The following is a 24,528-nucleotide window of genomic DNA, read 5'->3' on the forward strand; positions in this document are numbered from 1 at the left end:
TTTTATACTTCTTCTTTTACCAGGTAGTCAATTCAACAATGTTTTAAATATATCTAAATGCTTGCAGACTGGCTGGATTTTCTCCCTAGGGAGGTGTTCACATTTAAATTTGTTGCAACAAAGAGGGAAAAAACTTTTGAGATGATTTGATTTGTTGCAACCAATTTAAATATGAACACCTCCCTAACAAGAAAATCCAACCAATCTGCAAGCATTTGGACATACTCAAAACATTGTCAAAAGCTCTCGTTTAGAGTTCTTTTTTATATACGGATTTGTATTCTATATCCGCATGGAGACAGATAATTTGCCACCCATTTAACTTCATAAAAGTCGACAAATAGAAAAAGAATTTTAGTTAAGTTGTTAATAAACGATTAATAATACACGACCGTCTAGTAGGGCCACCCATACGGACAAAAACCATGCTATAATTATTAACTACAATGTTAGCTACAGCTTATATTAACGTTTCACGTTACTCATAAGAACAAAATCATTCTTGGAAAGCTCTAATAACGCACTTCTCCAAGCCACTGCAGGTTGGATCCATTCACCGTTGTTTGAGCGATGGCGGAATATGGTAAGACCACCATAAATGCTGCAAATGTAAAATTTTGTTAAATGTTCATATTTTTGTTTGTGTTTATGTTTATATGGTAGAATTGGCTCTGCACTATGTAGCCATTTTACTGTAATAAAAATATATGAATATTTTTTATTTTTTTTTATAAAAAGAAATATTTGCGTTCTTGTGATTTACCCAAATATTTAATTTTGAGGGCCATTTTCAACGAGTTGTAAATAACTCACTATTAGAAAATGGAATCGAGTTGAGGTCGAGGGGGATTCGAACCACGGACCTTTGGTCCGTGAGTCCGAGACACTAGCCACAGGACCACAATCCGATAAAGTTTTTAAAAAGTAAAGCGAAGTGATGTCTTACAAAAATTACAATATCTTTCACTGCTTTATAACATTCATCACAACCTTTGCGCTCCAAAATATCTTGCTGAAAATTTCATTTACCTATCTGATCGTAGTATTTTGCTTCGCTCTTCTCAGGAGAGAAAATTTCCATTCCCCGACATAGCACATCATTTTTCAGCTATTTCTTTTCCGTTCAAGCTGCTAGACTTTGGGATGAGCTACCTTTTAATATAAAAATGCACCATCTCTAGCCACCTTCAAGAAACGCCTGAAACATTACTATATATCCTCAGAATCCTGAACTGCCTGTATTTTACTGTTTTTTTTCACCATATATTTTTATCTCTTTTCTTTCTTTGGTACCTCTTTCTCTCTCCTTTCAAACTCATTATCTGATTCCACATTTCTCATTCTTTAATATGTATAACATAATCTACTTTTTAAAATTTAATATGTGCAAGTCTTATTTTCCAATAAAAATTAAAGACAGCTGCTATTTTAAATTAATTAGTTTTTTTAAATTTTTTTATGTATTTTTTGATATTCATTTTTGTTTTTTAGTACATATTTTGACCAACCAACTAGTCTTTTGACCGGTCTGTTTTTTGGTTGGCTGGAAGATATTGCTTTTGTCAATAAATCTGCTAAAGTACTTGTTATTTGTATTTTAAGTTTTAAATGAATGATACAAAATAAATAAAACAACGCAGTTATGATACTGTCCAAGTACGCAAACTGCTCTATTCCCCTTGAAACCACCTTTACGCTGGAGATTAACATTTGAATAACTCTCGGCTTAAATTACACGTTCACAAAGGAATCCTGGTCCCGACTCTGAGGTATGGGAGCGAAGTATGGTCTTGGAAAAACAGGGATAAAAATAGGCTGAATGCTGTCGAAATGCGATCTCTCAGGCGAATGAGTGGTAAAACTATGTACGATAGATGCACACATGTTGAGATCCGTACACAACGTAATGCTGAGATAAGCGTTATCGACAAAATCAAGAAAGGAGCTCTGCGGTGGTTTGAACATGTAGAGCGAATGGACAGGGAAAGAATGGCTAAAAATATTCACAATGCGAATGTTGATGGATGCAGAAATAGACGAAGACCGAGACGGACATTAATTACTTATAGATAGCAAAGATAGTGATGTGGCGTTCTATCCTCTGTGCCTACTTTTATGCAGAAAAGCGTGATGTTTTATTGTTCGATTTTTTGAAATATACTAATAAATACTGTTCTGCAGAGTTGAAAGTAATGACTTTTGTATTTTCAAATGACAGGTTTTGGAACTCGGGAACTCAGACATCAGCTTACTGAGCTAACCACTGTTCAAATAATGGACTATGTAAACTGTGCTTCAGTTTGAAGAAGACAAACAAAGAGTCTAAAAAAAATCATTTAAAAAATGCAGAAAAGTAAAAACAGTGTTCTCGTACAAGACGTGGTATGCTTTATTCCTTCGCCGCAATTTTTAATGAGTAAAAACTTTTTAACCCCTTGGAGCGTAAAATCGTCTGAGGGTTGCCGGCGCGGAAGGGTTAACGATTTTTCCGTCTGCGCTTGGGAAAGCTCCAATTAAAAATCTATCAGGTTATTTTTGGAAGGAGTCACTCATTACCTGCCGGGGCAGGCAGAGCCGTACTTCTAATAATACTAGGAAAAAAATATTTGCATTATTTTTATACCGAAGAATAAGCAGCATAAATTACTGTATTATCTGTCAAAAACACTGTTTTCATACGAAACTTGAAAAAAATATACATTAGAAAATATGTCCGTACAAAAACGCGACATGTTCGGCCTTGATAATTGTGACGTCAAGATACGTGATGATGTTCTGTTTAAATTTTAGCGGTCACAAACAAAGTTCAAATTTTAACCGAATCATGACGTATTAGAAAGGTGGCAATTGCAATGGACCGTTTTAGCGGGAATCAAAAATAATGAATAAAAACTTTTTTTTTACTCGACGGTATTTCATAGACCGCTATTATTTTAAAGCTGTAAAAAAAGTAATATTTCCTTATTAAGCCAATACTCAAATGACTGGGCTGAATGTCCGACATCTGAATGACCTAGGCCCGGAGGGCTGATAAAATGCCGGGGGACCCCCTTTCCTACATCCATTTTTTTGGTTCGTTTTACATTTATTTTCATTTTTGTAAATATATATATATTTAATATTGTATTAACATTTTGTTTTTATTACATAAAACAGGTTTTTTAAAGATACATAATTTTCTATCGTATGGAATTCAGGATAGGGTGGGTCTCATCTGTTTTTTTAATGTAGATTTAAATGTTTTTATATTTGGTATTGATTTTCAGATTTCTGGAAGATTATTAAAGTGTTTTTTCCCCAAAATATGAACAATCATTTAAAGCTGCAGTTGTCTTGCATCTACATATGTAAAATCAAATTATATTAATATCTAGGGTTTGGAAAACTTTTTAAATTAGTGTTATTTTTCTCTTTTAAAGTGCGTATAATAAATGATTTTTCCATTGGCGCGGGTAAATTTTGACGGCCCGCGGTGGCTATTTTGTTTTGATGACATCTGCCAAATATTTATTTTATTATTCAATTACTTATGCCAAATCACCATGGCAAGTTACACAATTGAACAGCACGTTTAAATTATAAAACTTTATTATCAAAATGAGTGTTCGTTAGTGCAGACGTTGCGCGCATTGCGCCCATTTTACGGTAGACGTGGTGGCCCTTCACAGTAAATTCTTCAACGTTTGGTGGCCAAATTTTAGACAACCGGTTTAGTAATCAATCAATTAACACTTGTACGTTCAAAGAACGCAAGACCGACTGAGAACATCATCGCTGTCCATGAAAGTGTACAGCAGAAGGCAGTCAATTTCTTGCCGTGCACAAGAACTCGGCCTTTCGCAGACTTTAACTTGGCGAATATTGCGTCGCAACTTAGACTTACACCCGCGTAAGATCCAACTGACCCTAAAGTTCAAAGTTCATGACCATCAACAACGCCGTTTGTTCGCTGACTGGGCTTCAAATCGTTTCGAAGACAACCCCAATTTTTGCCAAAAAATCATTCTTAGAAACGAGGCGCATTTTTGGATAAATGGCTGTGTTAACAAGCAAAATTGCCGGACGATACCAACCCACGCAAGGTTCACCAGGTGATAGTACATACTCAAAAAGTTTCCGTTTGGTGTGAATTTTAGGCCGGCGGCGTCATTGGTCCGTACTTTTTAGAAAACGACGTCGGTGAGGCGGTCACCGTCTATGGCGAGCGCTACAGAACGATGATGACCAATTTCTTATGTCCCAAATTGAATCATATGAACCTAGACGAAATGTGATTCCAGCAAGACGGCGCAACGTGCCACACAGCAAACGCTACGATTGACATTCTGCATGAACGATTTGAGAGTAAGGTTATCTCTCGCAGGGGTGATATGAATTGGCCACCAAGGTCATGCGATTTGACCCCGCTAGACTTTTTCTTGTGAGGTTTCTTAAAGTCACAGGTCTATGCAAATAAACCACAATCAACCGATGCCCTAAGGGCGAACATAGCACAGGCCATCGCTCAAATTCAGCCAGATCTACGCGGAAGAGTCATTGAAAATTGGACCACTCGGATTCGTGCCACCGAAAAAAGCCGAGGCCGGCATTTAAACGATGTCATATTTCACAGTTAGGGCCTTTCAAATAAAAAAAGAATTTTGTTAATACCTCAAACAAAACTCGTTTTATTTCATTTCAACATCGTTTGATGGTTTCATACGATAGATTTTCAAATGTTTTTAGGCAAGCACTGCCTACATCGCTTCTAAAGATGGATCGTCACTGCGTTTGTATGAAAAAAAGTCCTAAAACCTAATACATAAACTAGGAATAGATTTTTTTTGTCTGACATTCGGGGTGCTGAGGTACAGTCCGACCCTGGTGGCGACCAAGGGAAGGGCGGGGCGGGAAGGTGACTACTAATGACGTCGCTTACGTCTCAATCTGATATTAAAACGTATTTTTAAATTAAGGCATCAATCATTTCTTTATCTGTTTGATCGAAGCCGGATTAATATAGAAATAACGGCAAAAATTGATTAGGGAAAATAATTTACGGAAATTTTAGTTAAGAGTCTTTAAGAGAAATACTTGATCGGAACGAAAGAAACAATTTAAGCATTATTAATAATGCTTTGAGTATGCAGAAATGTTTGTAGACAGGCTTGATTCTCGCCTTACGGAGTTATTTAAATTAAAATTTGTTGCGACAGAGGGAAAACATTTTGAGAAGGGAAGATTCATGGACTGAAATGGGATTCTTTTGTCAAGGATATCTACCGACAGACAAATAATACAAATATACTCAAGGTGATGCCACTGCATGACATAACTAATACTATTTTGAATATCAAAAACTTTTCTGCTCACACAAATTTAAAATTCACATTTGGTCGTGATATTTATAATTACAATACGCGTTAATCAGGGAATCTTCATGTCTAATGAGCTTGCCACACACTCGACGAGTGGCATGGGAAGTAGCGAGGAAAGGAGGCAGAGACGTAGTGTGGCAACATTACTCGTCATGCCGCACGTCTTGCTCCTCGTCATGCCTACCGCTCCCTATTTTGTCGGTTTTTTGAGCGCGAGTCAAAGTACCGAAAATATGAGCGCGAGTGGGTGGCCACGTAATCGCGTGGTCGCAGTACGCACCGAGTGCTTACACAAGACGCACGCGTAATTTTCGAATGATGTATATTTCTTTGTATGACTTTTTAAAAAAAAAAACTTTTTGTGTTATTTTTTTTACAATATTCATAAGAGTAAGTATTAAAAAAATAAAGGATAATTACATAGTAATGAAATACATATTAACAGTAAAAATAGTAATTTCTTACTAGATACCGATTTGATAGTAACTACCAGAAAAGGCATTTACATTCACATAATACAAGGCTAGCACAACGTGAAAGCTTGTCAGTACCGAGGTTTGTAAACAAGTATGGCCAAAGAACACTTCATTATACAATTACTATGATAAATATTTTTCATGATTTTATTTTTTCTATGCATGTATAAGTTTGAATCAATAAGAATCATTCAAAGAAGTGGTACAATAAATGATTAAAGGGCGTATATAATTCGGTTAGTGAAAAGTCCACCGTCCAGTCACGAGTAAAAGCGATCGATTATTCCAGTCACGTGGTGTACTCGCTATCACGTGACAGTTCACGTCTCCACGTGGATTGAGCAAGGAATACATAGACATAAAAATAGTGTTCTTGTCCATTTTACGCTCAAACAATACTCGCTTACAGATTTACTACTAAACTATTCTTACTCAAACAAACGACATTACCCTAACAATACACAAATAAATAATTTAATCACTAGATCCTCAGCAAAAAGACAGCTTGTCCACCACATACCGCTCACCGCATCTGAGGACATAAGTCACCTTGGCGGTGCCCACATACACGGAAAATTTGCTCGTTGTCAAACGAGAAAAGCTGCTTGGGCAGCTCTCTAAAATCTGGTAGCCTTAGCATCTTTGTGCTGAAAAAAAGTCATTCAGAAGTACATAATATGTACTTCATTGGATTGAGAAAAAAGGGTAGTGAATTCTTCTCTGACTGGGATTAAATTGATTGAACATGATCAATTCGCCGAAATGATAACAAAACTTTTTAAAAGCCTCGAAATTCTTTTTGGAAGCCACCAGATCTGTATATCTGACAGGACCTATAACAGGGCCACGGATAGTAGCGAGAAGTTCAATTTGGTAATCATCAATAAGTCCACCGGATGTGTTCAAAATATTGGTTGGGATATCCGCAGCAGCACGAAGGGGAGTCAACAATATTAAAAACAAATCATTTTTTACTAAATTTACCATGACTTAATAAAAACTGCGTAGTCCAGTGATCAGGGATAACCCAAGAAGATTTTAAGCGCTGACGGATTGAAGGAAAAAAAAAGGTAACCTTCCCTGAAGGGGAAGATTCCCATCGCGATTGCCAAGCATAAAGAAGAGCATTTGAAGTCATTTTTTTAATATTCGATCGAGACATTCCTTCACTTGGGAGTAGGGATGCCATCAACACAAAGACAACTTAAACAAATACAAACTAATACCACTTTCGGATAAAGAGATTTTGATTATTATGCTATTAAAATCTATAACCTACTTGTTCTTGTCCCATAGAAGGGAAATGGTAAATTACAAATCTAAATAGTAGACTAACTCAAGAGAACCACGCGCCGACCATGCTCTAGGACCCGTTTCGTCTGCTTTAAGGTCTGTGAGATTGTTAGGACGATTAAGGTCTTTGCATAGGATTGTTTCTACTGTTGGTATTAGAAAAATGGTTTTCGCGAGGAATTCAGTACTATCACGAAAAGTAATTTCGCCTGAGTTCGATAGGGATTATGTTAGGATTTGTGTAAGGATTTTGCCGGTAGTGTCTTGAGAATTTGATGTTCCTCTGTGATTTGTTATAGATACGTATTGTTTTTCTTCTGTCGATTGAGTGCATGTTGTATAGGGCAAATTATTCCAATGTTTCCTATATGTATTTGGGTTTCGTGTCGTTTGATTGATTTGTTTGTATTACTACGTTCTTCTTCCTTTCCGATGCGGGATCTGGAGCGCGCGGCCGCGGTCTCAATTTGGAACTAACACTGTATTCCTCCACTGTCATACTGGGAAATTAGAAAAAGGTGATTGTGCTGACCATGTGTATTTGATTGATCACAAACTGACAATACTGCAGTGAGGGGTACAATGAAAGTTTTTAGAGTTTATTTGTTTTGTTATTTTCGCGGTTTGATTGTAAAGAAACATTAAATTTTCGCTTAATTAGTTTTAAAAAAAAAATTGATATTGATATGCGAAACTGAAGAAAGACTCAAGTCTTTATGAACAGTTTCGGGAAAGGGGTGGATGCTTTTATTGTATAACCTACTTTTGCTGTCCATTTAAACAATTAGTAGTAAGAGAAAATCTTCAAAAAGGCTATAAAAAAAATTAAAACTAGAGTTGGGTAGAAGAAAAATGAATTGTATATTCGCCCGAACCAATATTGAATCACCTTTACCACAAACGTACAGTTTGTGTTAGGTTTTTGTTCTTTTATTGTGCGTTTTATTATTATTATTTTTTTTTTTTTTTAAAAAGAAATATTTGCGTTCTTATGATTTACCCAAATATTTAATTTTGAAGGCCATTTTCAACGAGTTGTAAATAACTCACTATTAGAAAATGGAATCTAGTTGGGGTAGAGTGGGATTCGAACCACGGACCTTTGGTCTGTGAGTCCGAGACACTAGCCACGGGACCACAACCCGATTTAATATATATAAATAATATATCCACAATATTTTGAGTTTGTCCAAATTTTTGTAGACCAGGATTGAATTCAACGTTTTGGGGAGCTGTTAATATTAAAATATTACAACACAGATGAAGAACATTTTAAAAAAGGTAATATCGAAGTCTAGGAATCTACAGGGCTACAGTGAATTAAGTCTTATTTAGTCTTATTTGTATATTCTCACATGTAAAAAAGTATATTGTTGAGTGTCCTCAGCACGAGTAACCCCAGTAAAGTTTCATTATTTTTATTATTTGTTATTGTTAACAATGTAAAAAATGAATAAACAAATAAATCGATAATTCTCGAATTTTAAAAATAATTTTCAACATTCAATAAATAAATCCCTCAATCATGCATATGGCACCGCTCATTTAAAGGTTATTAACTACATCAATTTAATCAAGTCACACTAAATGGATTGTTAGTAAGTAGGTACTACGTTTAACAATTACAGCACCAAGGGTTAGTATGACTACTTTCCTTTGATGGAAAAGAACGGGACAAAATATTGTCAAGGCCTGAAGTTTACCTGTTACTGAAGGAAGGTGGTTTTATGGTGAAGCAAAAAGTGGTTAACGTAGGAATGAAAAAGTTCACTGGTTTTTTTATTTTTTAATTTGTTAATCTTCATGCATAAAATTCTTCTATACGTGAGAGGTAGCTGAACTTCTTCCAAATGGCTTAACCAATTTATGTGCGATTTTTAGCAAAATGTAGATCTTTGCGCTGCGCGTGTTCGTAGATATAAAAAAATCAATCGATTATGTGAAAAAAAAATTAGAAGCAAAAATACTTTTTTCATTGACCTACCAGGATGTTGTTTTTTTTTGTGTTTGAAAAAAAAATGTTTTTGAATGTTTACAAACAAAATTCGCGTTTTATGGGTTCCAATCAGATTCTTTCCATACATTACTTATAATTTCTTCTCATTTGTATCTTTTTACTGGATTTTTGGTTAAAACAAAATATGATTAACTGCCATTAAATACATTTTTGAAAATCCCATTCTTGTATGAAGTGCACCCCTGTTGGTGAGAAGAGCCGAGCTTGACATTTGCAAAAATAATAATATATTTGAAAACGAATTATTTTATGTTTTGGCATTCAACCATAAACAAGTGCTTAGGTACATACTTATCGATGAAAATACTTTTTCCAAGCCTATAGCAGGCAAGCCAACGTTCGGACAGGACAACGTTTGTCGGGTCCGCTAATAGACTATTAAATGAAGCAAATTTTTTATTTTTAAATTTAAATGTATATATTTATCAATTTATTTTAACAATTTATATACACATACAATATATATACATATAACTGTACTGTAGATATATATACATGTAATACATATAACTGTACTGTATGTTTCCTAAATAAAAGAAAATAAAAAATAAAAATATATATATATATAAGGGCGGGGATATTGCCTTAAGTAAATTTTTTCCTTCTTACCCAAACCGTTATGTTTGAGAAAATTACAAGTACATAGACTTATTCTAAGGAATTATACTGAATCTTATCACCACTCTGGTCATCTTTTTCCAGAAATCACCATGGCGAGTACATCCAACAAGCAGTTGTCCAAGCTTCGGAGTAGCTCAGGACCAAAATGCTTTCGCTGAAGTGATCGCCAACGTCGGAGCGACCTGATAAGTCACTAAAAGATACAATTAGTCCCAAGAGGGCTCAATGCCATTTTCAAGAGAAGTGTACAAATTTGCATTTCGTCGAAGAGACCATTGTAGGAAACTGCTGCAAGACATTGCATAGGAGGCGGTCCACTCCGGGGATCCTGCCTATAGTAATTTACTACCACTAGGTGATCTCCTTGTTATGACGAAGGAGAAGCAACTTCGCACATGGCAAGAATATTGGGTAGCCTCTTCCCAAGCCAAGGGTAAACATCTTTTCCAACTGAAACCAAATGTAACAGAAAAGCCTTGGTTTTCCAAAGTTATTGTGAACAAGTTTGAGACATCCTCCATATGCAGAATGCGCATTGGGCACTGCTGCAATGGTTCTCACCTGTTCAGAATCCATGTCCGGGACTCTGCCATTTGCGAATGTCAGCTAGATGAGGAAGATTTAAACCATATTTTTTTTGGATGCCCCATAAATGATTGTTATCCTGATTTCCTATCCGACCTCTCTGATATTAATATCCCATTCCCTATTCATATTCTAACTCTCCTGTCCCCACCCAATAAACATGTATTTAAAATCCTATGTAAATATCTAGTTGTAAATGGTGTAAAGCTGTAAATATGTTTTATTATTATATGTATATATTATATTAAATACTAACATACTAACTTGTACATACTATATTACTAACACATGTGTATATATATGTAAAAAAAACACAAAAATACTCGACACTGGCCAGAACACCCGAGTTGAGATGTGAAAAGGCCATGAAAAAACGAAGAAGAAGAAGAAGAAGACATTGCATAGATTTAAATATAGTATTATTGCATAGCATAAAAAAAATGTTATTACTGTTTTATTTTATTTTTACATCTGAGCATGTTTTTCATTCTTTTTTTCAATTCTTAATTTTTAATTACTCTTACAAATTTTCTTTATTTTTAATATTATTTCCATTTGTTAATACTCACTACAAACTACAAACTTTAAAATACATTTTTTTCAACAAAATTTTAATTTTTAAACAACTTTCATTTATGTTTTTCTTTTTTCTTCTCTTTTTTATACTTTCATAATTAACCTTACATATAAATTATTATGAAAATAAAACTTTGTTATCAGTGTTACACAATTTTATTATTTTACAAGAACACAACTATAGTTTCGGGAGAGCACTCCTCCCATCGACGGGTGATATAACGGGCGACGAGTTTTATATCACCCGTCGATGGGAGGAGTGCTCTCCCGAAACTATAGTTGTGTTCTAGTAAAAAAACAAAATTGTGTAACACTGATAACAAAGTTTTATTTTCATGATAATTTATAATGAAGTGTTACGAAGTGAATGCCGATTCAATTAAAAATATAACCTTACATATAATTGCTTTATAATATGGAAACTTCACTGGTCCATTAGAATTAAGTCTAATAGTGTAAAATATTAAACTTTGTAACTGTACTGTATGTTTCCTAAATAAAAGAAAATAAAATAAATAGCATAGATTTACATATCCAGTGAGGTATTCATATTTTTTTGTGTTATGTAAAACGTGAAATAAAAATAAATAAATATACTATTTAACACGGATGTTTTAAAAAGTAAGTTCTTCAAATATAAATTTTATTAGTAATGCGTTATTTAAGAGTATTTAGGCACCAAAGGGTTATCGTGCGGTTTGACTACGGCCGAACCTCTCCTCTCCCCTCGCTCCGCCCCCCCGGCCTTCACACACCGCCGGAGTGCGGTTTCGCCCGCTGCTGCGGACATCGTCGGTTTCAGCCGCCGTAAATAACATTTTAATATTAAACACTAGAATTAACTACCCCTGTACGTGAAATGTGGGCCAGGAATACAAAATGTATTTTGGTTGAATACAATAACAATCATTTTTCAAATGAATTAAATGCGATTTATTATACTGAGTAGCATTTCCACGTAGTGTGTAGCAGTCAGCACGTCGGGCTAGTAAAAAATATTTAATTTTTATCTGCGCAAAAAATGTGTATTAGCGTTCTTATTATTTCAACAATGTTTTGAGTATGTCCAAATGCTTGCAGACTGGCTGGATTTCCTCCCGAGGGAGTTATTCATATTTAAATTTGTTGCAACAGAGAAAAATCATTTTTGAGGAGGGATTATAAAAGTCTAAACATTTACAAAGCTTATAACTTGTCATTGGCGGGTTTAAGTGGCCATTTTACACACTGTGTAACATTCACCATTCTGTCCAAATTTGGACATCAATATTTCCTCAAAACCAGCCAACGACAGGCAATTATAAATGTTCAATTCTGTAATTAATCTTTGTTTTTAATTTTTGTATAAAATTGTAAGATTCAATATGTTCATGTATTTATAATTTTCTCAAACTGAACGGTTTGGGTAGGTAGGAATAAATTGCTTCATTTGCTGGTCAAATACTAGTTAATTAAAGAAAAAAAAAATTAACTTGTTTTAAAACATAAATTTAGTAAAGAAAAATAATGTTTTTAAAAGTTAACAATAATAAAACAAAACAAAAAACCGTTAAGTTGATTTTACGATTTATTTTGTTGGCTGTATATTTTTGAAACAATGTTTCTAATTCGTGAAGTTGGTTTTTATAATTTATTTTATCGGCTGTACTTTGCAAATAAAAGTTTTTTTAAACATTGGAATTCTTAAGAAAAAAATAAAGTTTAATATTGATAGATAACAAAAATAGTTATAAGTTCGTGTGAATGATTTATTTTGCTGGCTTTGCTTTTTAATGAAAGTTTCTTTATATTATTTGCTCATATAAAGACATTTTAAAAGTTGAAAAACTAAACTTTTAAATCGTAAAGTTAGTTTTGTGACTAGTAAATTGATTTTGCTTTTGAAACTTTTGTTTCATTTGCAAAAATGTACTCAAAACACGTAAATAGGACATTTTTAAAACAGTGAAAATCCCTTTTCTTAATATATGTACTCAATTAGAAATTGAAAATATATACAAAGTGTCAAATAAATAAATAAATAAAATTATGTTTGTTAAGGCTGTAGTCCTGCTTTTAGGCCTGTTGTAGGCTGTAGGCATAATTTTACGTAGAAATAAAGGAAAATGTCACAATAATTTATGTGATTTAAAATGCTTGTAATTTTTTTTTAAAACAATAAAATAAGATTTTACTTCAGGCACTTTCACGTTTAATTTATTATCTTAAAATCATTACAATATATATTAGTTCAATTTTTTTTTTTAGGCCAATCAACAGACTTACGTAAGCCCTAATAGATTGGCATTAATGAGTAATACTTTATTTAAACATTCTTAACTCTTAAAAGACTGTGGTAAATAATCCCTTTGCGTGCGGTGATGTAACATCGTGTTACCACTAGTAAAAGACGGAATATTCTAAAGTTCAGACATTTGAAAAAAAAAATACATATAAACATTCTGTTTAATAATTCCTTTTCCATAATGTATGCGAATAAGCATATAATTTAGCCCTGTTACAGCAAAATAAATAAAAAATAAGAAATACGCCGCTCATGTTATGCGCGCGCGTCTCTTATCACTGTTATCAACCGACTGAAGACTGAATCTGTTTTAGACAACACTAGCCGCAGAACAGCGTCTCTATCTTCCTTGTTATGACTTCTATCTTCGTGTTCTCTCTTGTATAAGGTATCTGTATAGACGTGTTGCTGAATTAGCGGACGTTCATTCTTCTGGTAGCAAGGATAAATATTTTTTTAATTAACATTTAGCATAGTTGTACAAATTTTACTTTCCAAATCGGGTTTGAAAGTGTCGATTTGAAGATTACAAAAAGTACGAATTCATTACTTTTAAAAATAAGAGAGATATATCAAGTCTTGTGTCCTATGTCGACTAGTGTGACATCACAGCCACACAAGAGTTAAAATCTACTTAAATTAACAAAGTGTATAATTAACAAAAGGTATGTATATAGCAAAATCTAGGCAAAAATGGCAAGTGTGACATCGCGAGTCAGGAGAGACAACACCGCTTGCTTCTTAAATGCCTGCCCTCGCTGTAGGAACACATCGACAGTACCGTTTAGTGAGATTTCGTTCACTGTTCTGAGGATCCTCAGCAGAGGGGAAAAGAATCTGATGTTAGTTTTATAATTTCCCACAGCAAAGACAGAATTGGTACGCAAGTTACGGCGAGGTACATTAAGGTTTATCTGAGCAAGGATATCATGGGCATCTATACAGTTAGATATTTATTTGTGCAAGAATATCAATTCTGAATTCTGAACTAAAGATATGAAAGTACTCTAGACGATCATAATAGTTGATTATAAAAGAATTTGATCCGATCCTAAATATTAACGATTTAAAAAAATTACGTTGCACCGATTCAATCCGCATTATATGAATATTATAATTAGGAGACCATATTATAGAATCAAATTCAAACAAACTACGAACAAATGATTTATACAATGTAATTTCAATTTACGGGCTTTTGAATGGCTTAGATATTTGCAAAAAAATCCACAGATTTTGGACGCTTTCTTTGAAATGTGGTCAATGTGATGGTTGAATTTAATAAATACTTATTATTTATATGAGAATCCAGATACCCAAGTTTAGTCTAAATTTGAAATGGTGCAATCTGCTGGTCTAAAAGTAATTATATTTTAGTTATAAGTATATTTTTAATACAAATACCTTCAAAAATTATTGTTTTTATCTCATTTTTGATTTTTTTAATTATTGAAATGGAAAAATCGAATGGTTTCCTCATTTCGCGTGCGTTTTACTCGACTACAGCCTTAAGTAAAACATTTATGTGTAACCATGAAAATTCTTTGAAGGATTTTCAAAAACTTTGAACTCAAACTTCAAAGAAAAAAATGTATTTTTCTTAAGAATTTTCAAAACTTTGGTGGAAACTCATAATACAAGAAAAACGAATGGAAAAAACTTTTGATAATAATTATAAACTTTTTAAAGAAGATTTCTTAGTAGGCACAACTCATGAGTCAACCAAAGATAATAATATTTCGGTGATTTATTTAAAAAGTAATTTTTAGAAATAATACAATTATTTAAATACAAATAGATTTTTCAAAATATATTGAAATAAAATAAAATCACTTTGTTTTTATGTACCACTTATATTTTTTATAATTTGACAACCAACTAGTTTCGGCACTACTATGCCTTCTTCGGGGTTAATTACAAACTAACATAACATATATATTTTTCACAGTGACTGTAGAGTGGGCGTGGCTACGGGGGTAGAGAAGGGGGGGGGTTTGTGTGTGGATTTAGGGAGAGGAAACATTTCAAAACGGGACTATTACTCAGATTAATTAATTAAAAATAATATTTAAATTTTTATTTACAGCCTTTCTAATCTCCAATATTTCAAAATGATCTTATCTTATAATAAAAAAAAACAGATGGAAAAGTTAAAAGAATATTGATATAATAGGTAGAGAATAGTGAATGTCACACAGTGTGTAAAGTGGCCACCGGCCAACCGGCGCGCGGCATTGCCGGCATTTTTCCATTTCTATACTTCTTCATGGACCAGGTGGATTTATCAACAATATTTTGAGTTTGTCCAAATATGGACTTCCATATTAACTTCTCTATAATGTTCTTCATCTCTATTGTAATATGTTAATATTCACAGCTCCCTAGAGAGTTGCATCCAGTCGTTGTCTTAAAAAATTTGGACAATCTCAAAATATTATTGATTTCAAAAATACAATTAAGTCAACAATGTTTTAAGTATGTTCAAATGCTTGCAGAGTGGCTAGATTTTCTCCCTAGGGAGTTGTTCATATTAAAATTTGTTGCAACAGAGGGGAAACATTTTTGAGAAGGGGAATGTGGGAGTCTAGGCATTTACAGGGCTTATGACCTGTCATTGGTTGGTTTGGGAGAAAACATCCACATTTCCTCAACTCTTCCATCTGTTGACTTTTGTGAAGTAAAAGAGCTGAAACCTTTAATCATGTGGGTGAGATTCATCCGGCTGAACCAATCCACCTACCAGGCAACGCCAGAAAATAATTTTTCTTTTCTTTACTTCTTTTTTTACCAGGTAGTTAATTCAACAATGTTTTGAGTATGTCAAAATTTAAATGTTTTCCCTCTTTTTTTCAACAAATTTAAATAAAATATGAACAACTCCCTAGGGAGAAAATCCAGCCAGTCTGCGAGCATTTGGACATACTCAAAACATTGTCATGTTTTTAATTTATCCCGCTTTTGATCAAGTCGGCACGTTTACCTTCCCCGACCGTAAGAGTGAAATTGAGTATCACACGCTTCAATAATCCCATCACCTGGCTCCCCGTAGATAAGTGTTGTTAGTGGTAAGCCAGCTACGTCAGCTTTATTGATAGCTTAATTTTAATAGACTTTTAATTTATTTTTAGCGCTAAGTATCAATTTTATCTGCGTCATGATGAAAATCCTGATTATTTTTTCATTTTTTTTGACATTTTTTTACATTTACATTTTTTTGTACATTTTTTTTTTTTGTTTTTTTTTTTTGCACCACAACAGGCCAGGAGGCCTAATTACAGTGGTGAATTACATTACAGAGCACCCAGGCTTGAGAAAAATCACATATTTAATTTTTGTGTTCTCACCGGGAATCGAACCCGGAACCTTCCGTGCGTGAGTCAAGCGTCTTGACCACTACACCACGGGGGCCGCCGTTAATTAAGGCTGTAGCATGATAAAAAAGTAAGGAAAATACCAGTCTGTTAGGAAGAGCTGGCGCGAACTACACATTCACACATTTAGTCCGGGAGGTGCGTTGCAAATGAAAAAGTCATAGTAAGCCGGCTGATCTCGATTCGTGTGTGTGGGTACTTAAGTATAAACAAATATATAGAATCGGGTTGTGGCTAGTGTATCGGACTCACGGATCACTTTCAGACATAAGACAAATATATTGTTTTCAATGTTTAAAATATATATTTAAGAACCAAAATTTATTTACAAGTAATTACAATAGATCAAGTCAAAGAAGGAATCGTGTGTTAGAAACACCACATTGTAAATCTGGGCTCGCACAGAGACATGCATATTTTTAGATCCAAATTTTTTAAATTCTTTTTTACTGATAATATTTCATTGATTACAAACATATTTTTTTTTTTTTTTAAAACATGCACTATCCTGGATTCAAACTAAAGATACAAACTCTTTTTTTCTATGATTTATTTTGTTGCCTTTTAATAATAAAGAGCATTTTTGTGTTTTTTAAAATATTTTTTATTTCCTTTTTTAATAACTATTGTAAAAATACCATATTATCTTTTACAGAACATTTTATTTTTCGTGTACCCACGAACAGGCCATGCCTTTGTGGGATTTTTGTTTACTATTTTTACTATTAATATTATTTCATTGCTATGTAATTATGCTTTATTTTTTTAATACTCTGTTTTGTCATTTATGTTTATTGTAAAAAAAAGGTCCGTGGTTTGAATCCCAATCTACCCCAAATTGATTCCTATTTTCTAATAGCGAGTTATTTACAAGTCGTTGAAAATTCCCTTAAAAATTCAATACATATTTATGAAAATCATAAGATTGCAAATATTTAATATATGATTTAAAAAGTGTACTTATATTGAAAAAGGTATGAGAGAGTTTTGTAAGAGGTTTAAATATTAAAACAAAAATTGTTTATACCTACTTTCGAAGCCTTTTAAAAATACTTTTGTGAAGTAATGTGATTGTATTCTTAAAAAGTATAATAAATTTCAAAACATTTTTCTGAAAAAAAAAATGCTATGGTAATAAAAAATATACAGGGTTATCTTGCGTTCGTCTAAATTTTGCTGAGATTCTTAATATAATAAAGAAAATAATACATGTTTAATGTATGGGTTAAAAACACTGGTTTAAAAATACAATTTCTCATTTAATCTAATAATGTATATATGGGTCGATTATCTAGAACTAGCGCGTGCAAAACTGTACTCTAAACACGAGTTTCTACTCAAGCCTTGTAGATGCTTAGACTTCTATATTTACTTCTCTAAAATGTTCTTCATCTCTGTTGTAATATGTTAATGTTAACATCTCCCCAAGGAGTTGAACCCAGTTTTTGTCTACAAAAATTTGGACAAACTCAAAATATTGTTGATAAATCCACCTGGTACATAAAAAAGTATAGAAATCGAAAAAAATACACATTTTCAGGCGTTGCCTAGTGTGTAGGTGAAATAATTCAATTAGATGAATCTCACCCGCATAAATAAAGGTTTCAGTTGTTTTGTGTTACGTAGCAAAGAAAATGTATTCTGGTTTTAAAAATTAAATCTTTCCCACGAAGCAAACTTGCATAAATATTTATTTAACAAGTTCATCGTTAGACTTTTAGCACGCCTCTCGCAATTTCCGTGCGATTCTGACCCTTAAACTAACCTGACCGAAGGACCTTTCCATCGAGGCGTACTTAATGGCTATTAACTAATGACTTCCTCGCTGCAAGTTTGTTCAAACTTCGGTACCGTATGTTATATACGGCCCTCGCGAGGGTCGTTCAATTAGTCTAACGATGCTTGCATCACAACTAGATTGGTGGCACTTTGTGATAAATGGCTCCGAGCTTAAAATCCTCCTTTCTCGCAACTTTTGCTATTTTCAACACGATAAACCAGGATAGAATCACCGCCATCGTCATCACCGGAGGAAGATCAGTACTACGGGAAATTGGATAAAAATGTTTTCTAGCACGTGGTAAAAATTAGGACATTTAATTGAACGGCGAAGTTTTTTAAAAATACACTTAAAAAAAAGTATTGACCTACGGAAACAAGATTTTCAGCCATTTCATTAATTTAAATAAGTTAGAGGTAAAAAATTGACATTCGTTTGAAAATGCCCTAACAAGGCGAAACAACTGTCACGAAATTTTGGTTTCTATATTTGTAAAAATAAATTAAAATAAAGTGTTCAGTAGACTCAAATCAGCGTTTGATTTCTTATATTATTTTAACATATTACAACAGAGATGAAGAACATTTAAGAGAAGGTAATATAGAAGTATAGGCATCTACAGGGCTTATGACCTGTCAATGGCTGGTTTAAGTGGCCACTTTACACACTGTGTAACATTCACCATTCTGCCTATATTTGAACATCTTTATTCCTTCAACTCTTTCATCTGTTGTTTTTGTAGAGTTAAAGAGCTGAAACCTTTATTTATGCGGGTGAGATTCATCAAATTGAATTATTTCACCTACATACTAGGCAACGCCTAAAAATATTATTTTTTCAATTTCTATACTTCTATATTACCTTCTATTAAATGTTAATCATCTCTGTTGTAATATGTTAATATAAACAGCTCCCCAGGGAGTTGAATCCAGTCCTTGTCTACAAAAATTTGGACAAATTAAAATATTGTTTATATTATATGTTTAAATATGGAGTTCTACAAAATAAACACCAAATCAATTAATAAGTTAGAAGTCTTTTTCTACCGACTGGTTTCAAAGCAAGACATGCTTTTTTATCAAGGTATAATTAACTAATAATATAAATCTTATCGTATTTTATTTTAACAGTGATCAATAAATATTATCGAATAAATATACACGATTCGTAAATACAATAAATTATAATATGTTCAAATAAGAATGTTTAAGAATGCTCTCTCTGGTGTCAGGAAGAGAATAAGATTTAACGGCAAAATTATCAATAACATCAAATATGCTGACAATACCGTTATCCAGGCTGACAGTGCATGTGTCCTTCAGGAACTCCTTGGTAAAATTGACGAAGCTGGTAGAGTAATGGGCTTGAACATCCATGTGGCTAAAACAAAGATGACGGTGTTTAGCCGAAACCCTCACAATAATGCTGTATTGCGAATAAATGGTTCAACAATCGAGAGAGTGACTAACTTTAAACACCTCGGCAGTCAAATCACTTCTGATCTGGATCCAGAAAGGGAAATTAGATGCAGAATAGAGATAGCACGATCAGCATTCAATGGAATGACATAATTATTCTGAAGTGATAGTCTTAATTTAAAACTGAGACAGAGGATGGTCAAGTACAATGTGTGGTCAATACTGCTCTACGAGGTTGAAATATGGACTCTCAAGGTAAACCCCATGAACCGATTAGAGGCTTTTGAAATGTGGCTTCACCGAAGAATGCTGAGAATTCCATGGACGGATTTAGTGACCAACGTGAAGGTGCTGAGACGAGCCATTGCCGAAAAAGAACTAGTGTCCTCAATAAAACAGAGAAAACTCGCATATCTGGGCTATATCATGCGCGGAAGCAAATATGAGCTTCTACGGCTGATCATGATGGGAAAAATCGAGGGAAAGCGTGAAGTTGGAAGGCGACAGATGTCCTGGCTGAGAAACATCCGCGACTGGACGGCAGTATGCGGGGTTCAGGCGCTGTTCCAGTTGGGGCAGGACCGGAATGCCTACTCTAGAGTGATCGCCAACGTCGGGGAGACCTGATATGGCACAGTAAGAAGAAGAACGTGTTAAAATAAAAAAGGATAAGATTCATTAGTTAGTAAATTATACCTTGTGATAGAAAAATAAGCTTGTGTTGTTTTAAAACCGGTTGGAAAAAAAATGAAAAAAAGTTGGTATTTAGATAGCAAAAAAAACCACCTGTAATTTTCAAAAATGTTCACGAGAGCTAAATTAAGACTCAATTTCAATACTTTAATCCACAAACTAGAATATTAATGTATTGAATTTTAATAGTTAATTACCATTTAAAATTATGCTCTTTTTTTCAATGTGTATTTACTGACATTTAGCCTAAAACAATCTCATTAAACTAAGAGTTTAATAAAATACAGAATTAAATAAAATGCAAAAATTTAATGGTTCGTTGTTATGTAATACGCGGTTTTTCAACGAAGCGATACGCACCAGATGCGGACAAGGGAAGCGGCTGGGTAGGAGAAGGGTAGGGGTTTGTGGAGGGACTGTTTGTCTGAGAAATTAAGGATTTACTACATTTCGAGATTACATTTTAATGACTTTTTGGAAAAATTTTAGTGGGATTTTTTTTAAAGCTTACTATGAGGAATCTTCCTCTGGAGTTTTGCGGTTTGGCCCTGAAAAACCGAGTATATTCACATTCTATTACTTCTTCACAATATTTTGAATAATCCCACTTCGCCTGTTTATCTGAGAGAGCTCATCCAACTCCTTTCACAACACGGACTATCTCTTCGTTCTAGTAACGAGAGAACCCTTTTAATACCCTGTCATCGCTATAATTTTTTTGCCTCCTCTTTCACAGTAGTAGCCGCACGATTGTGGGATAATCTACCCACTAATGTTAGAGACGCCCCTTTTTAATTTACAATTAAGTCAAGATTGAAATGTCACTATCTAAATTAAAATTGTTCTTTTATCCTTCTTCTTTCCTTCCCATCCCCTTTCCTCTCTTCATAGTATAGTGTCAATTTTTTTAAAATATATTTATTTTTGTTAATCTTTGCTTTTAATTTTTATATAAAATTGTAAGATTCGATATGTCCATGTATTTATAATTTTCTCAAACTGAACGGTTTGGGTAGGTAGGAAGAAATTGCCTTAAGGCAATATGCCCGCCCTTATATGTATTTATATTGTATATGTATATAAAGTGTCAAATAAATAAATATATTTAACTTACTACTGTGATAAAAAAATAGGTCAAAAATATTCAGGAAGTGACATTTCTTAGGTGATTTTAATGTAAATAAAGAACGGTTATTATGCTGTTATATATTAACAAATATAAAAACTGTGAATCATGGAAAATTACTAAGTTATCGCATCGAATGTTAATTATAATAATTAAATTAAATACGTCCTGTCCGTGTCCTTAAGTCATTAAAACTGTAATCATTCTACAGGACCCTGGAATCAAAAGAGGTGATTTGCATTTATGGTTTTTAATTTCTACTGCGCCTTTTCACAGCCTTCTCCGGCCTTACAACGCCCCCCTGAGGTCGAGCGGTCACACATGTTAATTGCTGCTAATTACAGCACTGTCCCTTCTGTTAAGGACGAAAAAGGATGAAACAAACATTGAGTACCTTCAAAATTTTATTTACTTCAACGCTGTGTCGTACCATTTTTTTATTTTTTAATAATAAATTTCATTAAAGGTACCTATGTGTTTTTTTAAAATTCTGTACAGATCTACTTTTATATTTATTTATTAAACTTTTTGCATATAATGTTATTTGTACATTGGTGGGCTTATTGCCAAATGGCAATTTCTTCCAACCAACCAATAAAATAAAAGTTTTATTTTTTTTAATTCAAGTTACAGAACATATTTAATAGAAAAAAACCTTCAAAATTTTATTTACTTCAACGCTGTGTCGTACTATTTTTTTTATTTTTTATTTTTTAATAATAAATTTCATTAAAGGTACCTATGTGTTTTTTAAAAATTCTATACAGATCTACTTTTATATTTATTTATTGAACTTTTTGTACATAATGTTATTTGTACATTGATGGGCTTATTGCCAAAATGGCAATTTCTTCCAACCAACCAATAAAATAAAAGTTTTGATTTTTTTAATTCAAGTTACAGAACATATTCAATAGAAAAAAAAGATTAAAAAGCTAAAGATATATAAAAATAGAAATAAACGTATTTGTTTATAAATTACCTTAAATCAAAACTATTACTCAAAGGGAAAAAGGAAAAAAGAGGAAAGAGGAAAAAGGAAAAAGGAAAGGAGGAGAGATTAAGGAAGAGAAAGGAGATGTTTTTTCAGACGTGATTTAAACAGGGATAAAATAGTAACATCTTTGATGGTGGATGGGAGATGATTCCACAGTCGAGCCGCATGTTCACTATTTGAGTTAGAGAAGAAAGGGGAATTGTGGATGGGTATTAAGAGAGTGCTTTGAGAATTAGAACAAAGAGGTAAACCATGAACTGTTAAGCGTTGAAATTTTTCACGCAGGTATATAGGAGCGTTAGGACTATGAAGTACATTGAACAGAAGTGAGAGGGAGTGAAAGTCTCTCCGCTGTCTAATTTACACATCTAGTACATGTTATTACTGTAACTCTAAAAATAAAAAAAACTCTTGTGCTTGGAGAGTGACTTACACTATTGTAGTGTTTTATTTATAAGAGTTTATATAATTTTAAATACGAGTGCATGAGAAAAAAATAAAAACATAGGATATATAAAGAAAAAACATAAAACAATAATACACTCATACTAATTGAAATTCAATGTAGTTTTTACACGTGTTCAAAACTTTTCTTTAGATTTACTTAATCATTATTTATTGTTATATTATTTAAAATAGTTTTTGGTTCATTGGGGAGATAATTATAATTTTTTACACCTTTGAGGACAAAGCTATTTTGACCATGACTTGTGTGGAATTTAAAAAATTTAATATTATATTGGTATCTGAGTGACTTATTCATCTCAAATTCATTTATTTTTTCTACTTTATAAATTTGTATAATAGAATTTATTTCATAAAGAGTGTCTACTGTATGAACCTTAAATATTATATAAAGACTTTCCGTATTGAATGTTGAGGGCTTCTTTAAAATTACTTTCATAATTAATCCTCGTAATATTTTAAGAGGGTTTAATATATATTGGCATATGCACCACTCCATTCTACAATACCATATTGTAAGAAAGATTGTACAATTGAGTAATAAGCTATTTTTAAATTATTGATTTTTAAAATGTACCTTAATCTAATAAATATGAATTTACATTTTCTAATTCGTTTAACTAGTTCACTAATATGGTCTTTCCATTTTAAGTTTTGGTCTATGTATACACCAAGATATTTAATTGTATATGTTGTATCAAGTACTGAACATGTTAGATCACAGTTAGTTTTGTTGCAATTGCTTTGGTGATTAAAACTAACTTACTTTTACTTTTTTTTATGTGTTAAGCGGATGAAAAATACAAGTATGTGGGTGAAATAGAACAAGATCCCTAGATGAGTATGTTCAACTCGATGACTGCTTTCAGGTTGAAATCCTGAATAAGGAAATCGAGTGAGGATAAGTCTACATCGGTTAGCGCGTTTGCCTACCATTTTTGAGGCCCTTGATTCAATTTCTGTTAGGGTGGACATAAAATATCTAGAGTAATAATTTTGGTTTTTTATTATTTTTTTTATTTTTTATTTATTGGGGATATCAACAGTAATACATGTAACAAAAATAAAATATACAGAGAATAAAACCAATGACAGATATCCACAAAAATAAATTAAATACACGTACAATACATACTAGTGTGTTTGTGTGAGTGTAAGTGAGTGGGAGGGTGGGTGAGTGGATGTTATATTGGAATGAGGGTGGACATGTGTGTAAATAGTGCACAAGTGTCAAGTGTCGAAAATACAAATATATTTAAAATATTAAGAATTAGAGATAAAATGTAATAAAATAAAATAAAATAAGATAAGATAAAATAAGACTTTATTATTGAAACTAAGTATAAGACAAAAAAGTATGTTTTAAGACGCGCATTTTAAATGTTATTTTTTTACAATCAAATGGATCAATAAAGGGAAAGTTCAAATTATATTCACGAACAAAACGTATAAGTGGAGAGTTCTGGGCA

At 32.9% G+C, this 24,528-nt stretch overlaps 1 protein-coding gene across 1 annotated transcript in view; it reads right to left on the reverse strand.

Moving 5' to 3' along the window:
• Gfrl (Glial cell line-derived neurotrophic family receptor-like) overlaps positions 1-19,736 on the reverse strand; it is a 144,906-nt gene extending 125,170 nt beyond the window's left edge. The window contains exon 1 of the mRNA XM_088243161.1: positions 19,649-19,736. Coding sequence (XP_088099287.1) covers positions 19,649-19,736 — 88 coding nt within the window. The remainder of the gene's footprint in view (positions 1-19,648) is intronic.
• Between the last annotated feature and the right edge of the window lie 4,792 nt (positions 19,737-24,528).

The sequence above is a fragment of the Micrasema longulum genome, unplaced genomic scaffold (assembly GCF_059751315.1).
Source record: "Micrasema longulum isolate JH-2025_06_02 unplaced genomic scaffold, ASM5975131v1 h1tg000193l, whole genome shotgun sequence".
In the NCBI taxonomy this organism is placed as follows: domain Eukaryota; kingdom Metazoa; phylum Arthropoda; class Insecta; order Trichoptera; family Brachycentridae; genus Micrasema; species Micrasema longulum.